Source organism: Megascapheus bottae, chromosome 22 (assembly GCF_031878675.1).
Source record: "Megascapheus bottae isolate mThoBot1 chromosome 22, mThoBot2.hap1, whole genome shotgun sequence".
In the NCBI taxonomy this organism is placed as follows: domain Eukaryota; kingdom Metazoa; phylum Chordata; class Mammalia; order Rodentia; family Geomyidae; genus Megascapheus; species Megascapheus bottae.
In genome coordinates this window covers 20,845,188-20,865,163 of record NC_143530.1, presented here as the reverse complement: position 1 = coordinate 20,865,163, position 19,976 = coordinate 20,845,188, and the positions used below count along the sequence as shown (strand labels likewise).

The window sequence follows — 19,976 nt, the reverse complement described above, 5'->3', positions numbered from 1 at the left end:
CGCCGGTGACGTTTCGCACACGTGCGCGGAGGACGCGCCTGTGACTGGGGAGGAGGCGGCGGCGGGAGGGGGCGCTGGAGGGGGAGAGGGGGGCACCCACTTCCTCCTGCTCGCCGGCTCCCTGGCCTGGGACGGTCCCAGCGCCCTCGCACCCGCCCCCGGTACCGCCACCCTCCCTCTCCTGTCCCCATCCCCCCTCCCTCCACCGGCGCCCGCCCTCGCCCGGCGCCGCGGGTCTGTGCGGCCCTCCGGTCCCCCTCTCCAGCCGGCCCCCCACCTCCCCCCCGGAGCCAGGGTGTTTCGGAAATGCCCTTACAGCAGCAGGTTAGTGACCGGGACGACTAGTGGGGGGGGCGAAGGGGGGAGCCGCCGCCGCCGCCGTGGGGGGGGCGGTCGGGGTTCGGTGGGAGGCTGAAGCCGGGAGGGTAGGCGGTTGAGCGGGGTTTTGGAGTGGGAACGGGGGGTTGGGTGCTCGAGGGAAATGAGTAAGCAAGAAAAATCTTAACTAAGTAAATGCCCCGGCCTCTGGTTTTAGGGACCCCCCACCCCAGGCGGGGAGTGATCGCCCCAGGGGGTGGGCTCGGTGTTTACCAGTCTTTTTTTTTTTTACCCCCCCCTCCTCCTCCTCCTTGGGGGCGGATGGATGGGCGATGGAAAACGGGAGGGGGGGCTCCTCGCCCTGGGCCGAGTTGGGCTCTGTTTTCTTCAGTCGCCGTCCCTTGTGCTGGAGGGGGAGGGGGCAGGTCAGAGGGTAGGGTTGTCTGTAGGGTTCCCAGGCCACCCGCCTCCCCCTCCCTTTGTCCCTGTCATTTATAAAGCGCCTTTGAGAGATGATTTAGGTCAGTATGCGGCTTCTCTTTTTGTTGCTACTAGAAAGAAGTGTGGCTGGGAAGGTCTCCCCCTTTCTCCTTTTTTTCTCCTTCATTCCTTCCTCCATACCTCTTGGTCTTCACCCTCGTGGTTAAGGCTTGGCCCCGACCAGGTTAGAACTGAACCGGACTCCGATGAATGGGGTTGTTTTGCTCGATTACACATCCACTCGTGGACCTCATCTCGTCTCAGCTCCAAATGGGCTTATTATATTGAATTTTTTTTTTTTTTTTTTTTGCAGAATCAAGATTTTTGCTGGGGGTCTTTAAGAAAGTATGCATAGAGGCACATGCACATGGAAGGAGGGAAAAGAAAACCGGGATGAGTTTGGGAATTATTAAAAGAAATTTTAATTTCCTTTCTGTTTTTAATTTTTTCCCAGGGTTGGATCATAACTGCTTTCCATTCTCAGAGATACTTGGTTGGGGATGTGTGGTACAATTTCAAGTCAGACGCTCACAGCTTCTTTAGTGACTAGGGTCTGCCAGCAGGGGGGAAACTGAGTACAGTACCTTCTCACACATACAGTATCCAGTGTGCTGGATTCTCTCAGTCACAAGAACATTCTACGCTTTTAGTAGCATTAAATGCTCTTACTGGCTTGACCTAACCATACTAGGATATATTTTTGGTATTTATTTACTTCACCCCACCCCCTACAGCTCTGATACTATATCATAAACCTAACCTGAAACAGCCAGCTATTGACATACTTCTTGGATTGGATTCAGACTTAGAGGAGGTAGTTTTGATAATGGGAAATTGTGAGACCACTGAATTATTTTTTAATCTTATAGGGCTTTTTGAACCAGGTCTCCAAGACTGTCTAGCCAAATTTATGTGTAGTTCACTGTATTTTGAGTATTTAAAGTCTAAAAATTTGCCCTTAGCGCCATCCAAGTTATTTCAAAACTTTATCCTTCTATCCATGAGGTTATTATTCTAGGAATATATATTCCTTTGGACTTAGACACTCCAACCTATTTTTCATTATGGGAATATAAATGCAACTTATACATATGCAGAAGCATTTTTACATAAGGCTGTAATGCAGGCTGAATCATTGGTTAATCTATGCTTTTAAGAGCTATTTGTTCTGGGGAGAGGGGGGTAGGAAATTATTTAGGCAATGCATGTAAAGTTTGATTTCTTTTTTCTTTACATCAAAACTGTATTAGGCTTCCAGTTAAGTCTTGGAATTTTATTTATATTCTTTCCCTGAGCAGGAACTACAAGATGGGATGGAGAAGTGATTGCCCAAAGATAAGGCCAAGAAGTGGTTGAGAGTTCTTCAGGTCACCAGAGTTGCATACCCATCTGATTCTATTTCCAAGTTCTGTCTCAGGGACATCCAAGAACCAGGAGCAAATTATCTCCCAAAACTTTACTTTCTTTTCTGTGACAGAGACGATAATAATACAACCTTTAAGGTACTTTTTGAAGAGTCAAATTACGGTGACACATAAAATGCTTAGCACTGGACCTAGCAAATAATAGAGACCTAGTAACATTAGTAATCAGATACATGTGTGTGTATACATCATATATATTTATAGCATCGAAATTCCCAATGCATATCTGAGCAGAATGGTTCAAAGTCTTCTGAAGTGATATGTAATTAAGCATACCTAGGTAATTTACATTTTAGACTTTGGAAAGCATGGCTGTCCTAGCAGTGGATAAAATGGGGACATTGCAGAAAGATGTGTCTGTAGAGTTGGTGGTAGGGAGCTTCTGAACCTGTGCCTTTGGTCAGCTCAAATTGAGGTCAGCTCATCCTTGTGTTTTCGCCTGAGTTCCATTCCACTCCTGGTTCCATGCAACCACTAACTTTTGCATGCAGTTTCTGCCTAGTGGCTTTTGTTAGAAGTGAACTTGCCAGCCTTGACTGTGTCAGAGATATGCACCGCATAAATTCAGTGTGGATTGGTCAAACTTGAAAATGGATATTCTCCAAAGAAACCGAGTCAAAGATGCTATTCCCTGGAACAGACCAGACAGGATTCATCATCATCTGCCTCTGCATTGTTCTAGAAAGAAGCTAAATTGGTTTCCTCCTTCCAGAAAATTTGAGATCTATTAGTACAACAGGCAATGTCCTGTCCTATCAGCTTGAATTTAATCCAGTCATAGCAACCTGCTGATTATACTTTGGGAAACAACCTTCAGTGTTTGAAATATTCATTTAAGAATGGAGAAGCCATAGGTGCTATTTCAGCAGGGTCTCTTTTCCTGCACAAGTATAAAAGAAGAAAAATGCTGGGTTCCTGTGGTTCTCTACTCAATAATCTTGCTTCTGCTGAGATGTATGGCTGATGCCAAGTGTGAGCTGGGAGAGAATTTTTAGTCATTTCATACCCCAAAATGGAAGTTTTAATATAATGCAGTGCCCAGACTTGGGCAGTACAAATAGCTCCTCTATAATCAGTACCAAGGGCGCCACCATAATCATCCTGAGACAAAGCGCCCTTAACCGAGGCACAGAGAGAGAGAGAGCGCGCACACCTCAGTTTGTGAACAGGAAGGGATTTCTCTCTCTAAATCACCACCTTGTGTAATACTTGGAAGAAGGGTGGGATCTGAGATTAATGTGCTATGTAAAGCAGAGTTGAAAACAGAAAATAATACTCTAAGCTTAGACACGAATAAGTACCAACACCTGGAGATTGAAAGGCAGAGGAAAGCTATATTGTGGTTTCTCAAAGATAAGAAACAGTAGTTTTCCTTTAAACTCTTGGGTCTTAGTTGACATCCCTATACATACACCACCCAGCATTTAACCCCTTTCCCCATGATGTGGACTTGTAAGTTCATTTTCTGGCTAGTTTTCTAACTTAACCTGATGTCTAAATATCCTGTTTGCCCACTTTCTTAAGCTAGTCAACTCCCAGATTCCCGCCCCCCCCACACACACACACTTTTTTTTTTTTGGTAGCATTGAGTTTGAGTTCCTTTGAACTCAGGAGTTTAGGCTTGGCTAAGCAAGGGGCTGTACCGCTGAACTGTGCCTCCAGCTCTTTTTGCACTTGTTATTTTTCAGATAATGGTCTCATTTCTGTCTATTTGTCCATTAGGACCATTTATATCCTATCATTTTTTATTTCCTACTGTAGCTGGGGTGTTGAGATAGTCTTTTGGACATTTCTGCCTAGGTTGGTTTGGTGCCGGGCTCTTCCGTAAGTAGAATAACACATTTAGTACTTCACCCAACGATTAAGAGGGACTCACTTCAACTTTTATGCTTAGGCTGGCCTTGAACAGTGATCCTCCCGTTCTCAGCCTCCTAAGCAGCTGGTGTAAACCACCAGTTTCTTTGGCCTGTATACTTTCTAATAATCCTAATGATTTAGTTAGAATGAGTGAAAATCAAATCAGGTCCCTTATAGATTCACATAAAATTACCCAATGCAAGTTTAAAAAAAAAAATACCTTTCAGCCCTTATCAGATTCTGTGTTTTCTCAATGAAAACAGCCCTGAACTCTTCAAAGATATTAAGTATGTGGTGGCCTCAGTGTGTGGTGGTTTCATGCTTTTTTTTCTATTTAAACATGGTGTCCAGGGCTGTATTTACAATTGCTAAAACCCTCTTTTCTGCTAATAATTTTTCATAGGCCTAAGAAGGGTGAATAACTGACAAAGAAGTAAAGTAGAGGAAACCACTTATGTATCTCCTTCCTCTTTGGTCCTGACTGGCTTCTAAGAATGACTGGGGGAAATGTATCTTGCGCAAAGGAAAGTTACACAAAAGAAGGCAAGGTGAGGTAGAGTAAATGGGGTATAAGGCAACATAAGTAGATTTTTTCTCTCAGAAAGGGGAAAATGGTTTGTTTCACATATATATACTTTTGCTTTGAACACTTTCCCCTACAGTACATAATTTATGGAATACATTTTCAACCTCCTGCGTTAATGCTGTTTAGTTCTATGGCCACCACTGTTGCCTGCAGGAAAACTGAACAGCCAGATGCTGCTACTCAAGAGGCTGAGATCTGAGAATCGTGGTTAGAAGCCCTCCTAGACAAAAAAGTCCCTTTGAGACTCTTATTTCTAATTAACTGCTCAAAAAAGCAGAAGTGGCACTGTGGCTCAGTGGTAGCACTAGTCTTGAGCACAAGAAACTTAGGGACAGTGCATAGGCCCTGAGTTCAAGCCCCACCACTGATAAAACAACTATGAACAAAGTAATAAAGCCTACTGGGTGGTATCCTGAAGTTCCCCCTGGGGAATACACCCTCAAGCTTTGCTTTGTAAACCAAGGCAGGATTTTAGATCAGCTAGAGCTTGGGAGCAGTTGAGAATTAACAGCTGATGGAATTGCAGCGGGAAGGAGCATAAAGGAGAAAAGCAAGCAGACTTGTATGGTTTTTGTTCCCCCTAGACCATTGACTAGGCCATTTGTAGTACCCTGGCACCATTCCTAATACTTGCTAATCCTTCAGACCATACTTCAGGTTAACCTAGGCAATACTTGATACTTATGACAGTCTGAGAGCATCAGGCTCAGCCCTCTGCTTTTGTGGGTGCTCAAGGCAGTTAACTACTTGACCTGTTCATGGAGGACAAAGCCAGAACTGGAAACACATAGTTAACCAGAAGCTTCTTTTGCCAAATTATGTCTTAGGTACCATCTGGGAAAAGTGCAATGTGTAGGATACATTTTATATTTCTAGCAGGAGTGGTTACATACTGGGGGGTGGGGGGTTGCAAGTAGAAAAGTGTCCTTTAAACAATTCACTGTTGAGTAACTTCTTCCTAAAGATAACTAAAGTCAACTACTTCAGAAGTTGAAAAGGAATTATAAAATGAAACAAGTGACTATCATGGAAACCTGATAATGGTATTTTTATTTATTTATTTTTTGCCAGTCCTGGGCTTGAGCTCAGGGCCTGAGCACTGTCCTTGGACTTTCTCAAGGCTAGAGCTCTACCACTTGAGCATCAGCACCATTTCAGGCTTTTTTCTATGTATGTGGTACCGAGGAATCGAACCTGTATCTTCATGCATGCTAGGCAAGCACTCTACCACTAGGCCAAACTCCTGGCCTGATAATGGTATTTTTTAAAGTTTTATTCGATACTTACAGATTTGGTTTTCTATGGATATATTTCTAGTCCCCCAAAAGTGAAGCATGTATTTTTTTCACAGATTACATCCTGGATTTGGAATTTGTTGAGAGATGGAAATGGGAGGGAGATGTTTTGTGTTTGTTTTCATCCTGGGCCTGAATCCTGAGTAGTTGACTGCCCAGGGCCATAGAACTGTGGCTTTGGCCAAGATATTCTTCAAATGGTTTGTTCCTGTGCTGTGGCCAAGTGGTTGATAAGTTAACTCTTCCAGAGGAAGTCATCCCCTCAAAGCCAGAACTAATTCCCTTAAAGTACTTTATTTTACTTGTGGAACTGAGAAAGCTTAAACAGAATTGCATCAAACTGTGAATCAGCCTTGTAATGAAACATAATCCAACATGGCTGAATAAAGTTCATTTGCTCTTAGGGGCAGGATTTTATAATTTATCTGTAATCCAGCAGCCAGAAAGTTACTTTGTATGGCAGGGGCTAAAAACCAGTAAATACTAAGTAGCAATTGATAAAGAGTGTAGCTATCTGTGAATCTGATTTCTGCCTGGGGATTTTTTTTTTTTTTTTGAGTGAAGAAATGGAATCTTCTTGCCCTACTGTCTAGTTCTTGCTTGGTCACTCTAGAGAATCTTTTTTTTGGGGGGGGGAGGCAGGTGTGTGTATGGGGAAGCGGGGTGTCCTCCAGTATGCTATGGAGAGTCTACTGAGAAATGCTTTGTCCTGATTTTGTTTGTATGATTCTCAAGGGCATGAATTTGGATTCATCACATGGGCATCATAAATTTCACTCCCCTTCTGCCCTATGCATTTCTTTGTTGTTGTTTTCTTTTTCTATTTTTTAAAATCAGGCTTTGAACTAACTCACCCTTGCTCAGCTGAATCTGCCACCTAAACCACATCTCCAGCCCAGCTTTTTGCTGGTTATTTTGGAGATGGAGTCTCCTTGTAGACTTTTCTGTCCAAACTGGCTTTGAACCACATTGTTCTTCATATCTCAGTCTACTGGGTCACTAGGATTACAGGAAAGCCACTGTTGCCCAACTCTTCATTTCTGATGCTTTGGGGTTCCAGAAGTATATAAGCAGAGCAGGATCTCTGAGGCCCATACTTCGCTTTAGCTCCAGCAGGCCCTTGAAGAGAAGAAATCTTGTGTACATAACATTCACACTCCCTTCCTAAAAGGTAAAATGACAGCTGAATATAAAGTTAAGTAATAGAGTTTGGAGCTGATGCCTAGTTTCTATTCCAACTGTACTGACCATTTATATGACTGGGCAAAAGCTTTTATCTGCCTTCAGTTCCCCATCTACACCTCCTGTATGGGTAAGAAGAAAGTTTGAATGAACGTGCTAGGCACGCTGTTGTCAAATAGCTGCACAATGGAGTTGTTCTCTTTCTTTCATAGTCACTTCTTGGGCTGTCATTTTGACATTTTCTTAGCTAGCCTCTAGTGATCATTTTCAACCTACATGCACCTCTAAAAAAATGGTGGTGGTGAGAAGAGGGAGGAATGACCGCAGGATGGCATTGCCTAATGCAATCATTAAGATCTGGGGTCTTTGTCTTTCTTTATAAGCTGTCCATTGACTTGGGAGAAAGAACAGAAGAATGAGCTTCTTCCAGTACTACCAGTAGTCACAGTGTCATGAATACAACCTTTATTTCTGTGATTAAATGTGTTAATAAAGTGGTAATATTAATATGAATTGCACTATTAACATAATTTCACTTCCATACTGTAAACCATGGCTTATGACTAAAGGGGACAAATTGGGGACTAAATTGGGGCTTCTAAGCTCCTGAACCCTGGCTGACATGGAGGTTCCCCCACATAGGTCTTGCTCCACAGAAGCAGTTGAACCTGCATGCATGCTTGTCTTTTCCCTTCTTCCTCGCGATTCATTTTTCTATGTTGTTTATTCTTTTCTCCCGCTGCCTTCCTGGCTCTTAGATGAGACCTGCAGCCTTTAGTGGCTGCTTCTGGGACTTAAAAAAAATTGTGCCCATGTTTTAAGGCATTCCAGGTACAATGAAATCATACCTTTTCCCAGACTACTTCCCACTGTTCTCACCTTAATGCTACCACAGCCCCTGATTTCAAATGGATGTAGATTGCCTTTTAGTCCGTTTTGCTTGTGGTTCTTTTCTCCCCGTGTTTTACTCCCCACACTGCCTTCCTTCCCATTGTTCCTTCAAAGCCCCCATGAGGTAACTGTCATGGACCCTTGACTCCCCAGTGTTGGATTCTTTCCCATCCTTAAGTGACTTGTGGCATATCATAGTCTGCCATGTTTTTCATCATAATCTTCCATGTTCTTGACTAACTCCCCTCACCTGTGCCCTTGGAGGGAATCAGTCTTCTGCCATGGTCATTGTCGTCTATTCCCAGCAGTGACTTCTGTGCTGTGATACTCAAGTATTTGAGAAAAGTTGTTTTCATGAGACATCTTCCATGGGCTTTGGCACCCCGCTCGTCTTATTGGGGGTGCAAGAGAATTATGAGGTGTGATCTGCCCACTCTTAAAGTTTACAGTCTTAGGAGAGGAGCTTTAAATACAAGTTGATCTCAAGCAAGATTAAACAGGAGTCAGGAAGAAAGCAAGACTCATCTAGTTCTCAGCTGTAAGGATCAACAGAGAGTAGGAGCAGATGAGAGTCACCAGCTTCTATGTGGGCCATGCGCATAGGGAGGCCATGGTTCCTAGGCGTGCCAATCTCAGCATATTGGAATGTACCTCAGATTCTCCCAGAATTTTTAAGTGCTGAGGGGTGAGGGGGAAGCGGGGAGAATGAGGTCTTTAAAACATTTCAGGTGATTTTAATGTACACTTGTCATTGAAACTTCTAGGTGGAGAGAAGAGTAGGGAGTCTGTTCCCACCTAGGAAAGCATAAGCCAGTGGTAAAGAGATAGAAAATAATTCAGCAGAAGGAGAGACCGGTTAGACTGGCATCAGTATAGGGAATAATAAAACCATTAGGAAATATTGATATTCTAGGTCTAGGATAGGGGTTGCTGTTATGTAAGGGCTTGGCAGGAAGTAAATGGGTATGAGGGGCTGTGATTGAGAGGGTGGAGTGTCTTGTCCTCGCACAAAGAAGAAAGATGCTATCTATCTGTAGGGGACTATAGGACCTTGCCCCAGGCCTAGGCTGCCAGAGGGCAAAGCAGGCCTTGTATGGTACCAGATCCACAACCTTGACATGCCAGAAATCTACCAGTTTTCAAATGTTGGCTCAATTAAAAAGGAAAATGTACAGGCCAAACAAAATAGGTCTCTAGGCCAGATTTGGCTGAAGGGCTGCCACTCAGCAGTTTCTGGTCTGTGAAGTAATAATAGCTAATGTTTATAGAGTGCCCATGTGTATCAAGGGCACTAAACTAAGTGCTTTGCTCGCATTAGCACATTATCCACAGAACCACCTATGAAGTGGGTATTATTACCAGCCTTGTTCTACCCAGGAGGAAATTAACGGCCAGGGGTGGAGGGCCTGGCTTAGGGCCCTACTAGTAAGTGGGACAACCAGAATTAAACCCAAGGAACCTGACTCCAAAGTCTCAGCTTATCCCTGTTGGTATCCTTTCTTTGGCCTTAAGTGTGTGAGTGGGAACCCAGATACTTATCAAAAAAAGTAATCCAACGTGTTTCCTGATATATATTCCTTAGTCATGAATGCTTGATCACGCCATGGGAGGCAGAGGCAGGAGGATCACAAGTTTGAGGCCAGACTGGGCTATGTAGATCCAGTCTCAAGGAAAGGAAAAGCTCAAAGCTTCAGATTTGTAATCTTGTTTTTTTGTTGTTGTTTTTTTAAATTTCAGATTTGGGGGATATTTGCATATATAAGGAAAGGACCCGGGTCTAAACACAAAATTGATTTGTGTTACCTGTGTACCTTACACAACGTAGCTTGAAGGTAATTTTTATACACAACTTGTAATACTATTGTATGTGAGACTGATATTTCATGATGTGTGATTTTCTATTTGTGGGGAATGTATGAATGACTAGGTAAAAAGTTTTACATTTTGGAACATTTCAGGTGTTCAGATTAGGGATACCCAACCTGTAATAAGAATTCCCTCAAGCAGTTGTTCCTGTGTAGATTTCTAAGCTCCTTCTCTATCCTTAATCAGAGTAATACACAAATCTAATTTCCTGCAACTGTGAAGTCTGGATGTAGGTAGTCAAACACTGAAAGTTCTTCAACAGGATTGCCCAGGTGAGGGCAGGAATCTTGTATGTAGAGAGAACATACTTGCAGAACCTAGGGACCAGACCTCGTGTCCACCCTAGTATCAACTTCCCGTTTCCAGGTCTTATCAAGGCAAACCTGAAGGGAGGTTCGTCACCGAATCTTTGCTTCCCATAGCATTTTTTCATTTATTTTTTTTATTGAAATTAATAGGTTACAGTTATATTCTCCAGATAGAAGCAGCATTACTTCACGCACTGATAACCCTTCTCAGGTTTTTGTCCCCTTTTCCCTCCCCCCATCCTCTTCCCATAGCATTTAAACTCTTGAGCTGGAGGAATGGCTGAGACTGAATGGGGAATTGCCTGAGTGTCCTTTGTGTGGAAAGAGAAGTTAGGTGGCAGAGAATGACATGTAGATCATCCGCTTTCTGAGGGGAATCGTAGGTGACAGTGGTGTCAAACTATAGCAGACCACGAACTGATCTTGGTTTTCAGAGAAGGGAGTTCAAGGAATATGGTGCCACCAAAAAGCGTAAAAACCTTTCATTAGTTCCACTTTTCCCTCCATAATATGAAAACAAGACAAATCCATCAGGTTGATTTTTTGGGGGGAGGATCAATACTGTCAGGGCTCCTGGAGACAGACCATCAGGTGTTATTTATCACATACCAGGTATCTGCCAGGCTCCTAGCTGCTTTGACAAAGCCCACAGTTTGCCACCTCCCCAAGCCAGCTAGAGAGTGCTGTGTACAAAGAAAGGTCACCTAATTATGCCCCTAAACCAAGATGGCCTTTATTTCCTGCACTCTTGGGTTTAAAAATGTAAAATCCTGAATTTGTTTTCTTAAGCTCTATTTATTAAAAGTCTAAAAGTGAGTGCTTGACTACTTTGCAGGAAGAATAAGCCATGTAAAATATCTTTGAAGTTCTCTTTTTTTTTTAATGATGATACTGGGATTTGAACTCAGGGCTTCATGTTCTCACTTGAGCCATACCTCTGCTTGCAGCTTTGTGGTAGATATTTAGGGATGGGTCTCTCAGACTTTATACCCAGACTGGTTTCAAACTATGATCCTCAGATCTTAGCTTCTTGAGTAGCTAATACTAGAGGTGTGAGCCACTGACACTGGCTTATAATTGTTTTTTAAGTGCATAACTATTTTAGCCTTCTTGCAGCACCCTCCCTGAACTCATTGGTTTTTGTTGCTATATTGGGAGGCAAAACTTAGGAGGATCACATGAATAATGTGGTAAGGTTTCCAGCTTTTCATGTTTCTATTTTCCTTATTAGCATTAGCATTCTCAGACATGCTGGTTCTGGGAGTAATCATTAAGAGGCAAGTTTTCAGCCCTAGGGATTGGTTGTGACACAGAAGTGGGGTATGGACAGAGTGTGGGACTTGAAGTTCTGGCTCCAGAAACATGCTTTGCCACTTACCAGTATGTGACCTTTCGCAAATTCCATCTATGAGCTGCAGTTACCTAAAATAGTGATCCTGTCTGCTTTGCTTGTTGAGGGAGAAGATTAAATGAGATAGCATTTATAGGGAATAAAGCAGAAAGTTCATTAAGGCACTTCCCAGATGTGAGGTGCCCAGTGTTGGTTGAATCTGAATTTATCATCGTTCCCCTCTTTGGAGAAAATAAACTTTTGAGCAAGTGTTAAACACCTACTTTTGTGCATTTGTGTAGATGTAGTTCTGAAAATCTGGGGGTTTCACAGATGATTGACTTGTCCTTTGGCCCTTAGTGGTCCAACGGTACACAGGGGAGATGAAGAAAGTGAAGACCCTATGAAAATCAGTGAAGGTTCTTAGATATCTGAACTTCAAGAAGTAGGTGGATCCGTATGAATGACGACCAAAGAAGCTTTGGGAAGCTTTCAGGGAAAGCACTTTCAGCCCACTTGCCATGTTGGCTAGCTAGTTCCTTGACAGAAGGCTGTCCCATGCATCTAGCATACTTAGCCCTGGCCTCTACACTCTAGATGGCAGTAGCATCGTGCAGACAAGACAGTCAACATTATCTCCAGACACTGCCACGTGGCCTTCTGGGTAACAGTCATCAGTGACTGAGAACCACTGAAGTAGACCTGGAAGAAAATGCAGAAATAGGGAATTATTCATGTATTTTATATACTGTGTGTGTGTGTGTGTGTGTGTGTGTGTGTGTGTGTGTGTGTGTGTGTGTGTATGGTAGACTTCAATCTTTGAAAACCTTATCAAATTTGCAAGCAGATGATTTCTCAGAACTGGGTTTTAACTTCATTATGTTTAACCGTCCCCTGGAACTCAGCTGTGAGTCACAACTCTCCCACTGTTGGTCGATGGTGCAGAGGGAACGTGCTCTGTGTGGGTAACTGAAGCCCTGCCTGTTTTATGATCAGGGATAATATTAATTGGCTACAAGGAGCCTCTCTGGAGCTTGGAGAAGAAAGGATCAAAGTCTGCGGTTTGGGGGAGGAAGTTTTATATTTATCATTGACTCAACCTGATAATTAAGAGAGACCTGCTCAAGATCAACTTCTCAGCTTGGTTTTAAGACCTAGCTTCATCGCTTCGTAGTTTTATCACTTTGCCTCTACACCCAGTTTTCTCTTCTGATAGATTAGGAGAAACCTTCCCCACCACAGGGGTCTTGTGAATATTGAAAGCGACTGCGTGTATACAGTGCTAGCTCCAGCCATAACCATGATCTGCAGGATCTGGAGATGCCTGATGTCTTCATCTCTGTTGTCTCCATTATGAAGCTAGGATTGCCTTTGAGAGCCTTTATAGCTCATGCTTCTGCATTCTCTCCACTCTGCCCACCATCTCAGCAGGGCACCGAGTCATTTCATATCTTCAGCTGTTACACCTAGTGTATACTAGCCACCATTCTTGGTGCTAGGGACACAGTATCAGAACAACTGGGTACCGGAATCTCATTCCCATAATCCTAGCTACTCGGGAAGCGGAAAGCTGAGGACCAAGGTTCAAAGCCAATGCAAGCAGGAAAGTCCATGAGATTCTTATCTCCCAATAGTTACAAAATCTGGAGTTGGAGCTGTGGCTCAAGTGGTAGAGTGCTAGTCTTGAGCATAAAAAGCTCAGGGACCATGCCCAGGCTTTGAATTCAAGCCCCAGGACTGGCGCACGCGCACACACACATACACACAGAGTATCTGAATTAAAGTGTTTGAATTTTCTGAAGTCTCTGCCTTTGTACAGCTGTGTCATGCAGTAAACACTCTTGTTTTTGTCTTTAGTGGATGCTGATTATGTGTTTTGTTTTGTTTTGCCAGTCCTGGGCTTGAGCTCAGGGCCTGAGCACTGTCCTTGGAGTTTCTTAAGGCTTGAGCCTCAGCACCACTTCCGGCTTTTTTTTTTCTATGTGGTTCCGAGGAATAGAATCCAGGTCTTCGTGCATGCTAGGCAAGCACTCTACCACTAGGCCAAACTCCTGACCTGCTGATTATGTTTTAACAGTGGTTTGGAAACTTGTATTGTACATGTGTCTAAGGCCTACTGAGTCAGGAGTCCTCATGGTGGTGTCGCTAGGATGTATCAAGTATCAGAGCCAATATCTGGGAAAGTGAGAAGGCTAGGTGTCCATGTTTTGTCAAGTTAGGCTTAGCTATCGTGCCCCAGTAGCTCACACTGGTAATCCTAGTTGCACTGAGGCTGACATATGAGGGTTGCCCATTCAAAGCCATCCAGGCAGGAAAGTCTGATAGGTTCTTATTTCCAAAATGCTAGAGATAGAGTTGTAGCTCAAGTGGTAGACCACCAGCCTTGAGCAGAAAAGCTAAGGGACAGCATCCAGCCCTGAGTTCAAGGCTCAATAGGAGCACTGGGTATCTAGTGAATACTTAAATGTTGTAAATACTCTTACAGAGTAACAGCAGGATAAACGTTGGTGGAAGTCTAGCCTGTTTCATTTATCCTAAAAAAACCCAACAAAGACATTAAATAAATAAGCACCATGGTTCTTTGTATAAAATGCGAGGATCATTCAGTTTGAATATGAGTAACCAATATATAAATTAGTATCAAAAATCATAGCATTTAATGTCTTGTTAAAGCATAAGTAAAAAGTTTCATCAAATTACTTATTTTTTATGACAGTTTTTTTAAAGCCTAAATCAGATTGGCAAAAATACTTTCCTTTAGCTCTAAACCTTGCACTACCTCTTGTCACTGACCTGTTATCCACTAGCCATCATTTAATTAGCCACTGGTATTTTCAGAATGTTTGGAACTGTTTGGTGGTTTCTTTTGAAGAAAGTCTATGTCACCTGCATAGTTAGGAATGATGGAAAGATTATATGGCTCTCTTATGCATAGTCCAGGTATATGTTGATTCTCTAAAATGTTTCTCTGGCTATGGGTGTCATTTCCTCCCTTTTTCTGTCCATCAATCTAAACAACTTCTAGTCATCGTGACGGTTTTGAATTTGCCACTTGTGGTTGGTTTTATTAAAGAGGTTGTGGAGAGAAGGCAAGTGGTACTCATTTCTTGTTTCCTGCTTTGCTTGAGTGTAAGGATTAGCCTCTCCCTCTGGTTTTCAGCTTGCTGCTCTGTGTTGTATAAGATTAGCTGAGCTTAGGTTGTCGTGTCCCTTACTTTATACCCACCATCCCTGACCATCCCTGAATGTAGTTGACCCATCCTTCCCAAAACCAGTTCAGAATCTCCACCTGGACTTTGGGAGCAAAGAAACTGGAATAGATAGCTTCACAATATTCTGTATTCTATTTCCATACAGATAGTTTCACAGATATTTTTGTCAGATGAGTCTGATGACATATTGTCCATTTGACCACAACAAGTGGCCAAGTTGAACTCTTCTGAGTCTCTGTTTTCAATTCTGAGTCTCTGTTTCCTCTTTCCAACTGGATTGCAGCACGAGCGTGGCCAGCCAGGTGAGCTGCCATTTGTGGAAGGTAGATTTCATGCTGGAATTCGTCTTCACTATTAGCAGAGTCAGAATAAGGGACTTTCATAATGCTATTAGTAACTGCTGGTCATGCTGGCTCTCTGTGGAGTGGCCCTGCAGAAACCTGAGAGGCCTGAGTGCAGGCCCTTCTAGAATGTATGGATGTGTCATTTACTCAGTGTTCAATTCCATGACCCACATGAAACAGCCATGTGCTTATTAATATTAGTATTATTTGCCAATCCTGGAGATTGAACTTGGGCCTGTGTGCTGTCCCTGAGCCTCATTGCACTCAAGGCTAGTGCTCCTTTTTAATTCAGATTTTTTTTTCTGATTAATTTAGAGATAAGAGTTTCACAGACTTCTCACCTTGGCTGGCTTTGAACTGCAATCTCATATCTCCGCCTTCTGAGTAGCTAGAACTGCTGGCATGAGCCACCAGCTCCTGGCTTATTATTTTTCATTAAAGAACATTAGCTGAAGTGGAGATTGGAGTATCCTCTTCATTTCTTCCTAGCCTAGCTTCCTTCCCAGAGGTAATTGTCCTTAAAGCTTGGCTTTCCCCTTTCATATCTCTTTGCAAATATGTATATCAGATAAAAGTACAAAATCCAACATACAGAAATATGCAGGCGTTCAAAGAGTAGGTCCAGTACGGAATGCATGTTTTGGTTAATGGATTGTGGATACAACACTGTTACCCTAAGATTGTAATGGACTTCATAAAACGTAATGTCATCAAGGGTCCAGTACTGTCCTGATATCCTAATGCCATGTGGTGATGCCAGTGTAACCAAAGCTATAGGGTTACTAATCACATAAAAGCATGTACATGTGACATGTTCATTTGTGGGCCATATACATAATACTTATTAATAAATGACTATTACTGTCATGTACTTACTCTACCAAGTATACATGATAGGCTGCTTCTTAAAAGTATTTTTTAAGTAAACAAATTATTGTAGAATACTATGCCAGGTTGTTGTGGCAGCTACCACATACATAGGACATCTGCAACACTGATCTATGTTGTCTAGGTTTCTGTAAGTACACTCCATCATGTTCAATCAATGACAGAGTCACCTAATGACACAGTTCTCAAAATGTGCTCTTCCCATTAGGTAGCACATGACTGTTCATGGGTATCTAGTTTACTACTGTTTATAATAAGTTAATAGCAGAGCTTACCATCATATCAGAAATAACTGTGTAGATTTGGTTTTACTCATTTGAGCGTCTGTTACAAAGAATAATGAATGCCAGTTGATATTCAAACATGGCCTGATACTTTGCTTGGTTGCAATCTGCAAGTTACAGTCTGTACTTCCTTTTTTATTTTAAAACTATTTGTACTTTCACATAAATATACGTTAACAAATGGATATGAACAGGAAAGGCCAAGTCTTAGTTGTGGTTACCCTGGGAAGGAAGCAAGGCTAGGAGAGAGTACAGTCTTTCAAGCACCAGTGGCTCACTGTAAGTCTAGCTACTTGGGGGAGGGGAGAGCTGAGATTGGGAAGATCATAGTTCTGAGCCAGCCTCAGCGTGCAAATATGTATATGCATATATGTTATATATATATATATAATATATGTACATATATATGAGATTTACTCAACAATGGCATAGGGGTGAATGTCATCCGAGCTAACTGGAAGGCTAAGATTACAACAGATCACATCCATGCCAGCCTAGGTAGAAGCTAAGTGAGGTGGCATGCACACCTAACTAAAATAGGTAGGATTTTTGGTTCAGGTATGGGCCTGGGGAAAAAAAGTGAGACTCTATCTCAAAATAACTACTGCAGATAAAAGGTGAGAAGGCATGTCTCAGTGATAGAGCACCTGCCTAGTAAATGCAAAGCCCTGAGTTCAAATGCCAGCATAGCCAGAAAAAGTTGTTTTAATGTCCTGTCCATTTAATGTTCTTTGATTAACCGTCATTTTAGCTTTGAGTTATATTCTATATTTCTTCGGCTCAGAAAGGCAATCTAGGTATTTGTAAGATATCCTTCTATATTTGTGAGATGTAAAAACATAGACTTTGCTACATTTTTCACTAAACAGTATAGTAGAATAGCTCCTTACTTGCCATTTATATGAAGTCAGACTGGAGATGATTGAAAGAACACAGGGAGGATTGTATAGCATACAAAACACAACACCTGTCTACACGAGACATTTGTGCAAGTGTCCTTGGAGTTTTGATGTTTATGGTAGATTAGGAGTGTCCTGGAATCAGGTCCCCAGGGATACCGAGGCATGATCTCTCAAAAAGTAGCAACGTAGTCCTGGACATTAAGGATAGAACTTGCTGGTATGAGAATAAAATGCAACATGTATTAGCTCTCTAGCAGAGGACACTGAAGCGTTTAGCTGAAGAGGGCCCGTTTAACTCTGGTATTATTTGTGTGCGTGTGGTGGGGGGGCGGGGCCTATAGGCAGCTGGCCACCCAAGCCTGCCCCTCTCTTCATGTGCCTGTTGATTCGGATTCTTGCAGGTGCTTTCTCTTGGCTCTCGGGGTGAGAGTCAGGAAAGTGATTTTCTTTGGAGAACATTGGAACTGCCCTCTAAACCAGGACCTCTGAGTTCCCACCAGGAGCTTTGCGAAAGTAATCCTAATTTTTAGTAGTAGTGTATTGATTCTCAGTGTAAAATGGACCCAGAGGCTTGCGGCGGGAAGTCCATTTGAAATTATAATTTAAAGTATCTAACTGAATAGCAGTGTGGAAATACTTCTCTAGAATAGAAATGATTAGATGCTTAGTGAATTTTTCATGTCCACATAATTAATTGGCAAATTTGGGGGGTGGGGAGGGCAGGGAATCATGTTTATTTCCATATCCTTTAATGTACCCTTTTTTCAACAATTACTGGGGTAAGTACAGGAAAACTAAACCTTAGAAGCCTTTATAAAACTAGAGTTTTGCTTTGTTGTTCACTTATTTATTAGATCACGTTTCCTGACCTTGTATTACACAACAGAAGGTACCTAATCAAAAATGGCTCGCTTATTTCTTCTCTCTCTCTCTCTCTCTCTCTCTCTCTCTGTCTCTCTCTCTCTGTCTCTCTCTCTCTCTCCCTCCCTATCTCTCCTTCCCTCCCTCTCCATCTCCATCTCCATCTCCTCTATCTCTCTTTTTTGTGTGGGGCCATCACTTGGGTGTGAACTCTACCATTTGAGACACAGCTCCACTTTTGGCTTTTTGCTGGTTAGAGAAAAGAGGCTCCCAGACTTTTCTGCCCATGCTTTCTTTGCACCTTCATCCTCAGATCACACAGCCTCCTTAGTACCTAAGCTTACAGAGGATCCATGGCTACACTGTGAATTTGGTTCAAAGCCACATGTGGTCTTTTGGGGGTTAGAATGTAACTGAATGGTGATGTGAGTACTTACTTAAGCATCTTTCTTGTATCTGCATGTAGTGGAAAACATCTCACCACTCACAGAGCCTTCCATTTACCACTTATTGTATTGCCCCTTTGGCCACATGTATGTCTGCACTCGTGTCTGGGATTATGACATCTTATCTTGGTTTCTACCAGCCTAGCATTCCCTCATGCCCAGACATTTACGTGAACTCTGCTCATTCTGTTAGCAAGGTCTTTTGCTTTTTGTTTCCTTTTGTTTTGTTTTTCTACATTTTTCTTTTCAAATATACTTTCCACTACTTCCTTCCCATCCCCCCTAATACAACCGCCCTGGTATCCTGGCTCTTTCCATTCTTGACAAATGATCTGACCAGTGTAACTGTAGCTGTGCCGGGCTGATATCTGTTGAAATTAGACCCAGAATCTAAATGTGGCTTCATGAAACTATGGGTGAGACTTTTTTCCCCCTCTACAAATAGTCTGGTTTACTGACACCCAACTATCACTTGGTAGGCTTTTGCACTGTGATTTTCTTTTGTGTGTGGGGGGGGTGGGGGGAAGGGATCTTATGTGTTAGAAAGTAATTCAGGATTAAAGTAGATATAAGGCACAGTGTTGATTTTTTTTTTCATCTGTGGTAGAGAAAACCCCCACAGTGCTGCTGTCTTCCCAAGCATATTGAACAAACGCCATCCTACTTGCATTTCTTGTCATGTAATGAAAATCATGAACTCTTCCTGTCTGCTCCTACTACTTCTTTCTCTAATAAGACTTTGTATCCCCAAGATTATCTCCTTTACTCCCTATTCTTTGTATTTGGCCCCTTTTCTCTTAGATGTTCAAGACAATAATTTGGTCCTGAAACTGTTTTCAGTAAAATACAGGTCCATGACAAGTGTGACTTAGTTTGTGCTACAGGCAGGGCAGTTAGAGCTGAAACTGGGTTGAGGATGGGTGTTGCCAGGGAGGTAATAGAATCCTGGCCTGCATGGATTTTTTTTTTCTTTCTCCTCTGGTCTCTGTATCTCACCTGCCTTTTGTTTGTTTGTTGTACCGAGGTTTAAGCTTAGACTTCCACATGTGGGGAAGGTGCTTTCTCTTTTATTTTTCATGTAGGCTTTCATGGATTCTGCTCAGGGGCAAAAATGGTAAACCATAATCTTGCTATCTACTCCCATGTAGCCCATTTTAAAAGAGCTTCCTGGTTGCCATGGATTCGTGCTAACTTTTTGCCTTGACTCTAATCATAATCATTCATGAATGAACCATGATTCAACCAGTCTATACCTCTCCAGTAGTTGGGATTACAGACAGCATTCTCTGGGTATGGTGAGAACGAGTTTCTCTCCCTCTTCCACTCCCACTCCATCATGCAATGATTTAAATACAGCTGACTTGAGAGCTGCTTCAACTCAACTTAACTGTATGATGTCTGCGGGAATTAAATTTATTTTTTGAAAAAAATTTACTTGAAAAATTTATCATTATTTTTAATGATATTATTTCCAAGTTGCAGGTAAGGAAATAGGATGAAGG

At 42.5% G+C, this 19,976-nt stretch overlaps 1 protein-coding gene across 1 annotated transcript in view; it reads left to right on the top strand.

Annotated features, from left to right (window-relative positions):
- Positions 1–265: 265 nt before the first annotated feature.
- E2f3 (E2F transcription factor 3) overlaps positions 266–19,976 on the top strand; it is a 71,310-nt gene continuing 51,599 nt past the window's right edge. Inside the window, exon 1 of the mRNA XM_090356317.1 lies at positions 266–324. Coding sequence (XP_090212443.1) covers positions 307–324 — 18 coding nt within the window. The 5' untranslated portion in view covers positions 266–306. The remainder of the gene's footprint in view (positions 325–19,976) is intronic.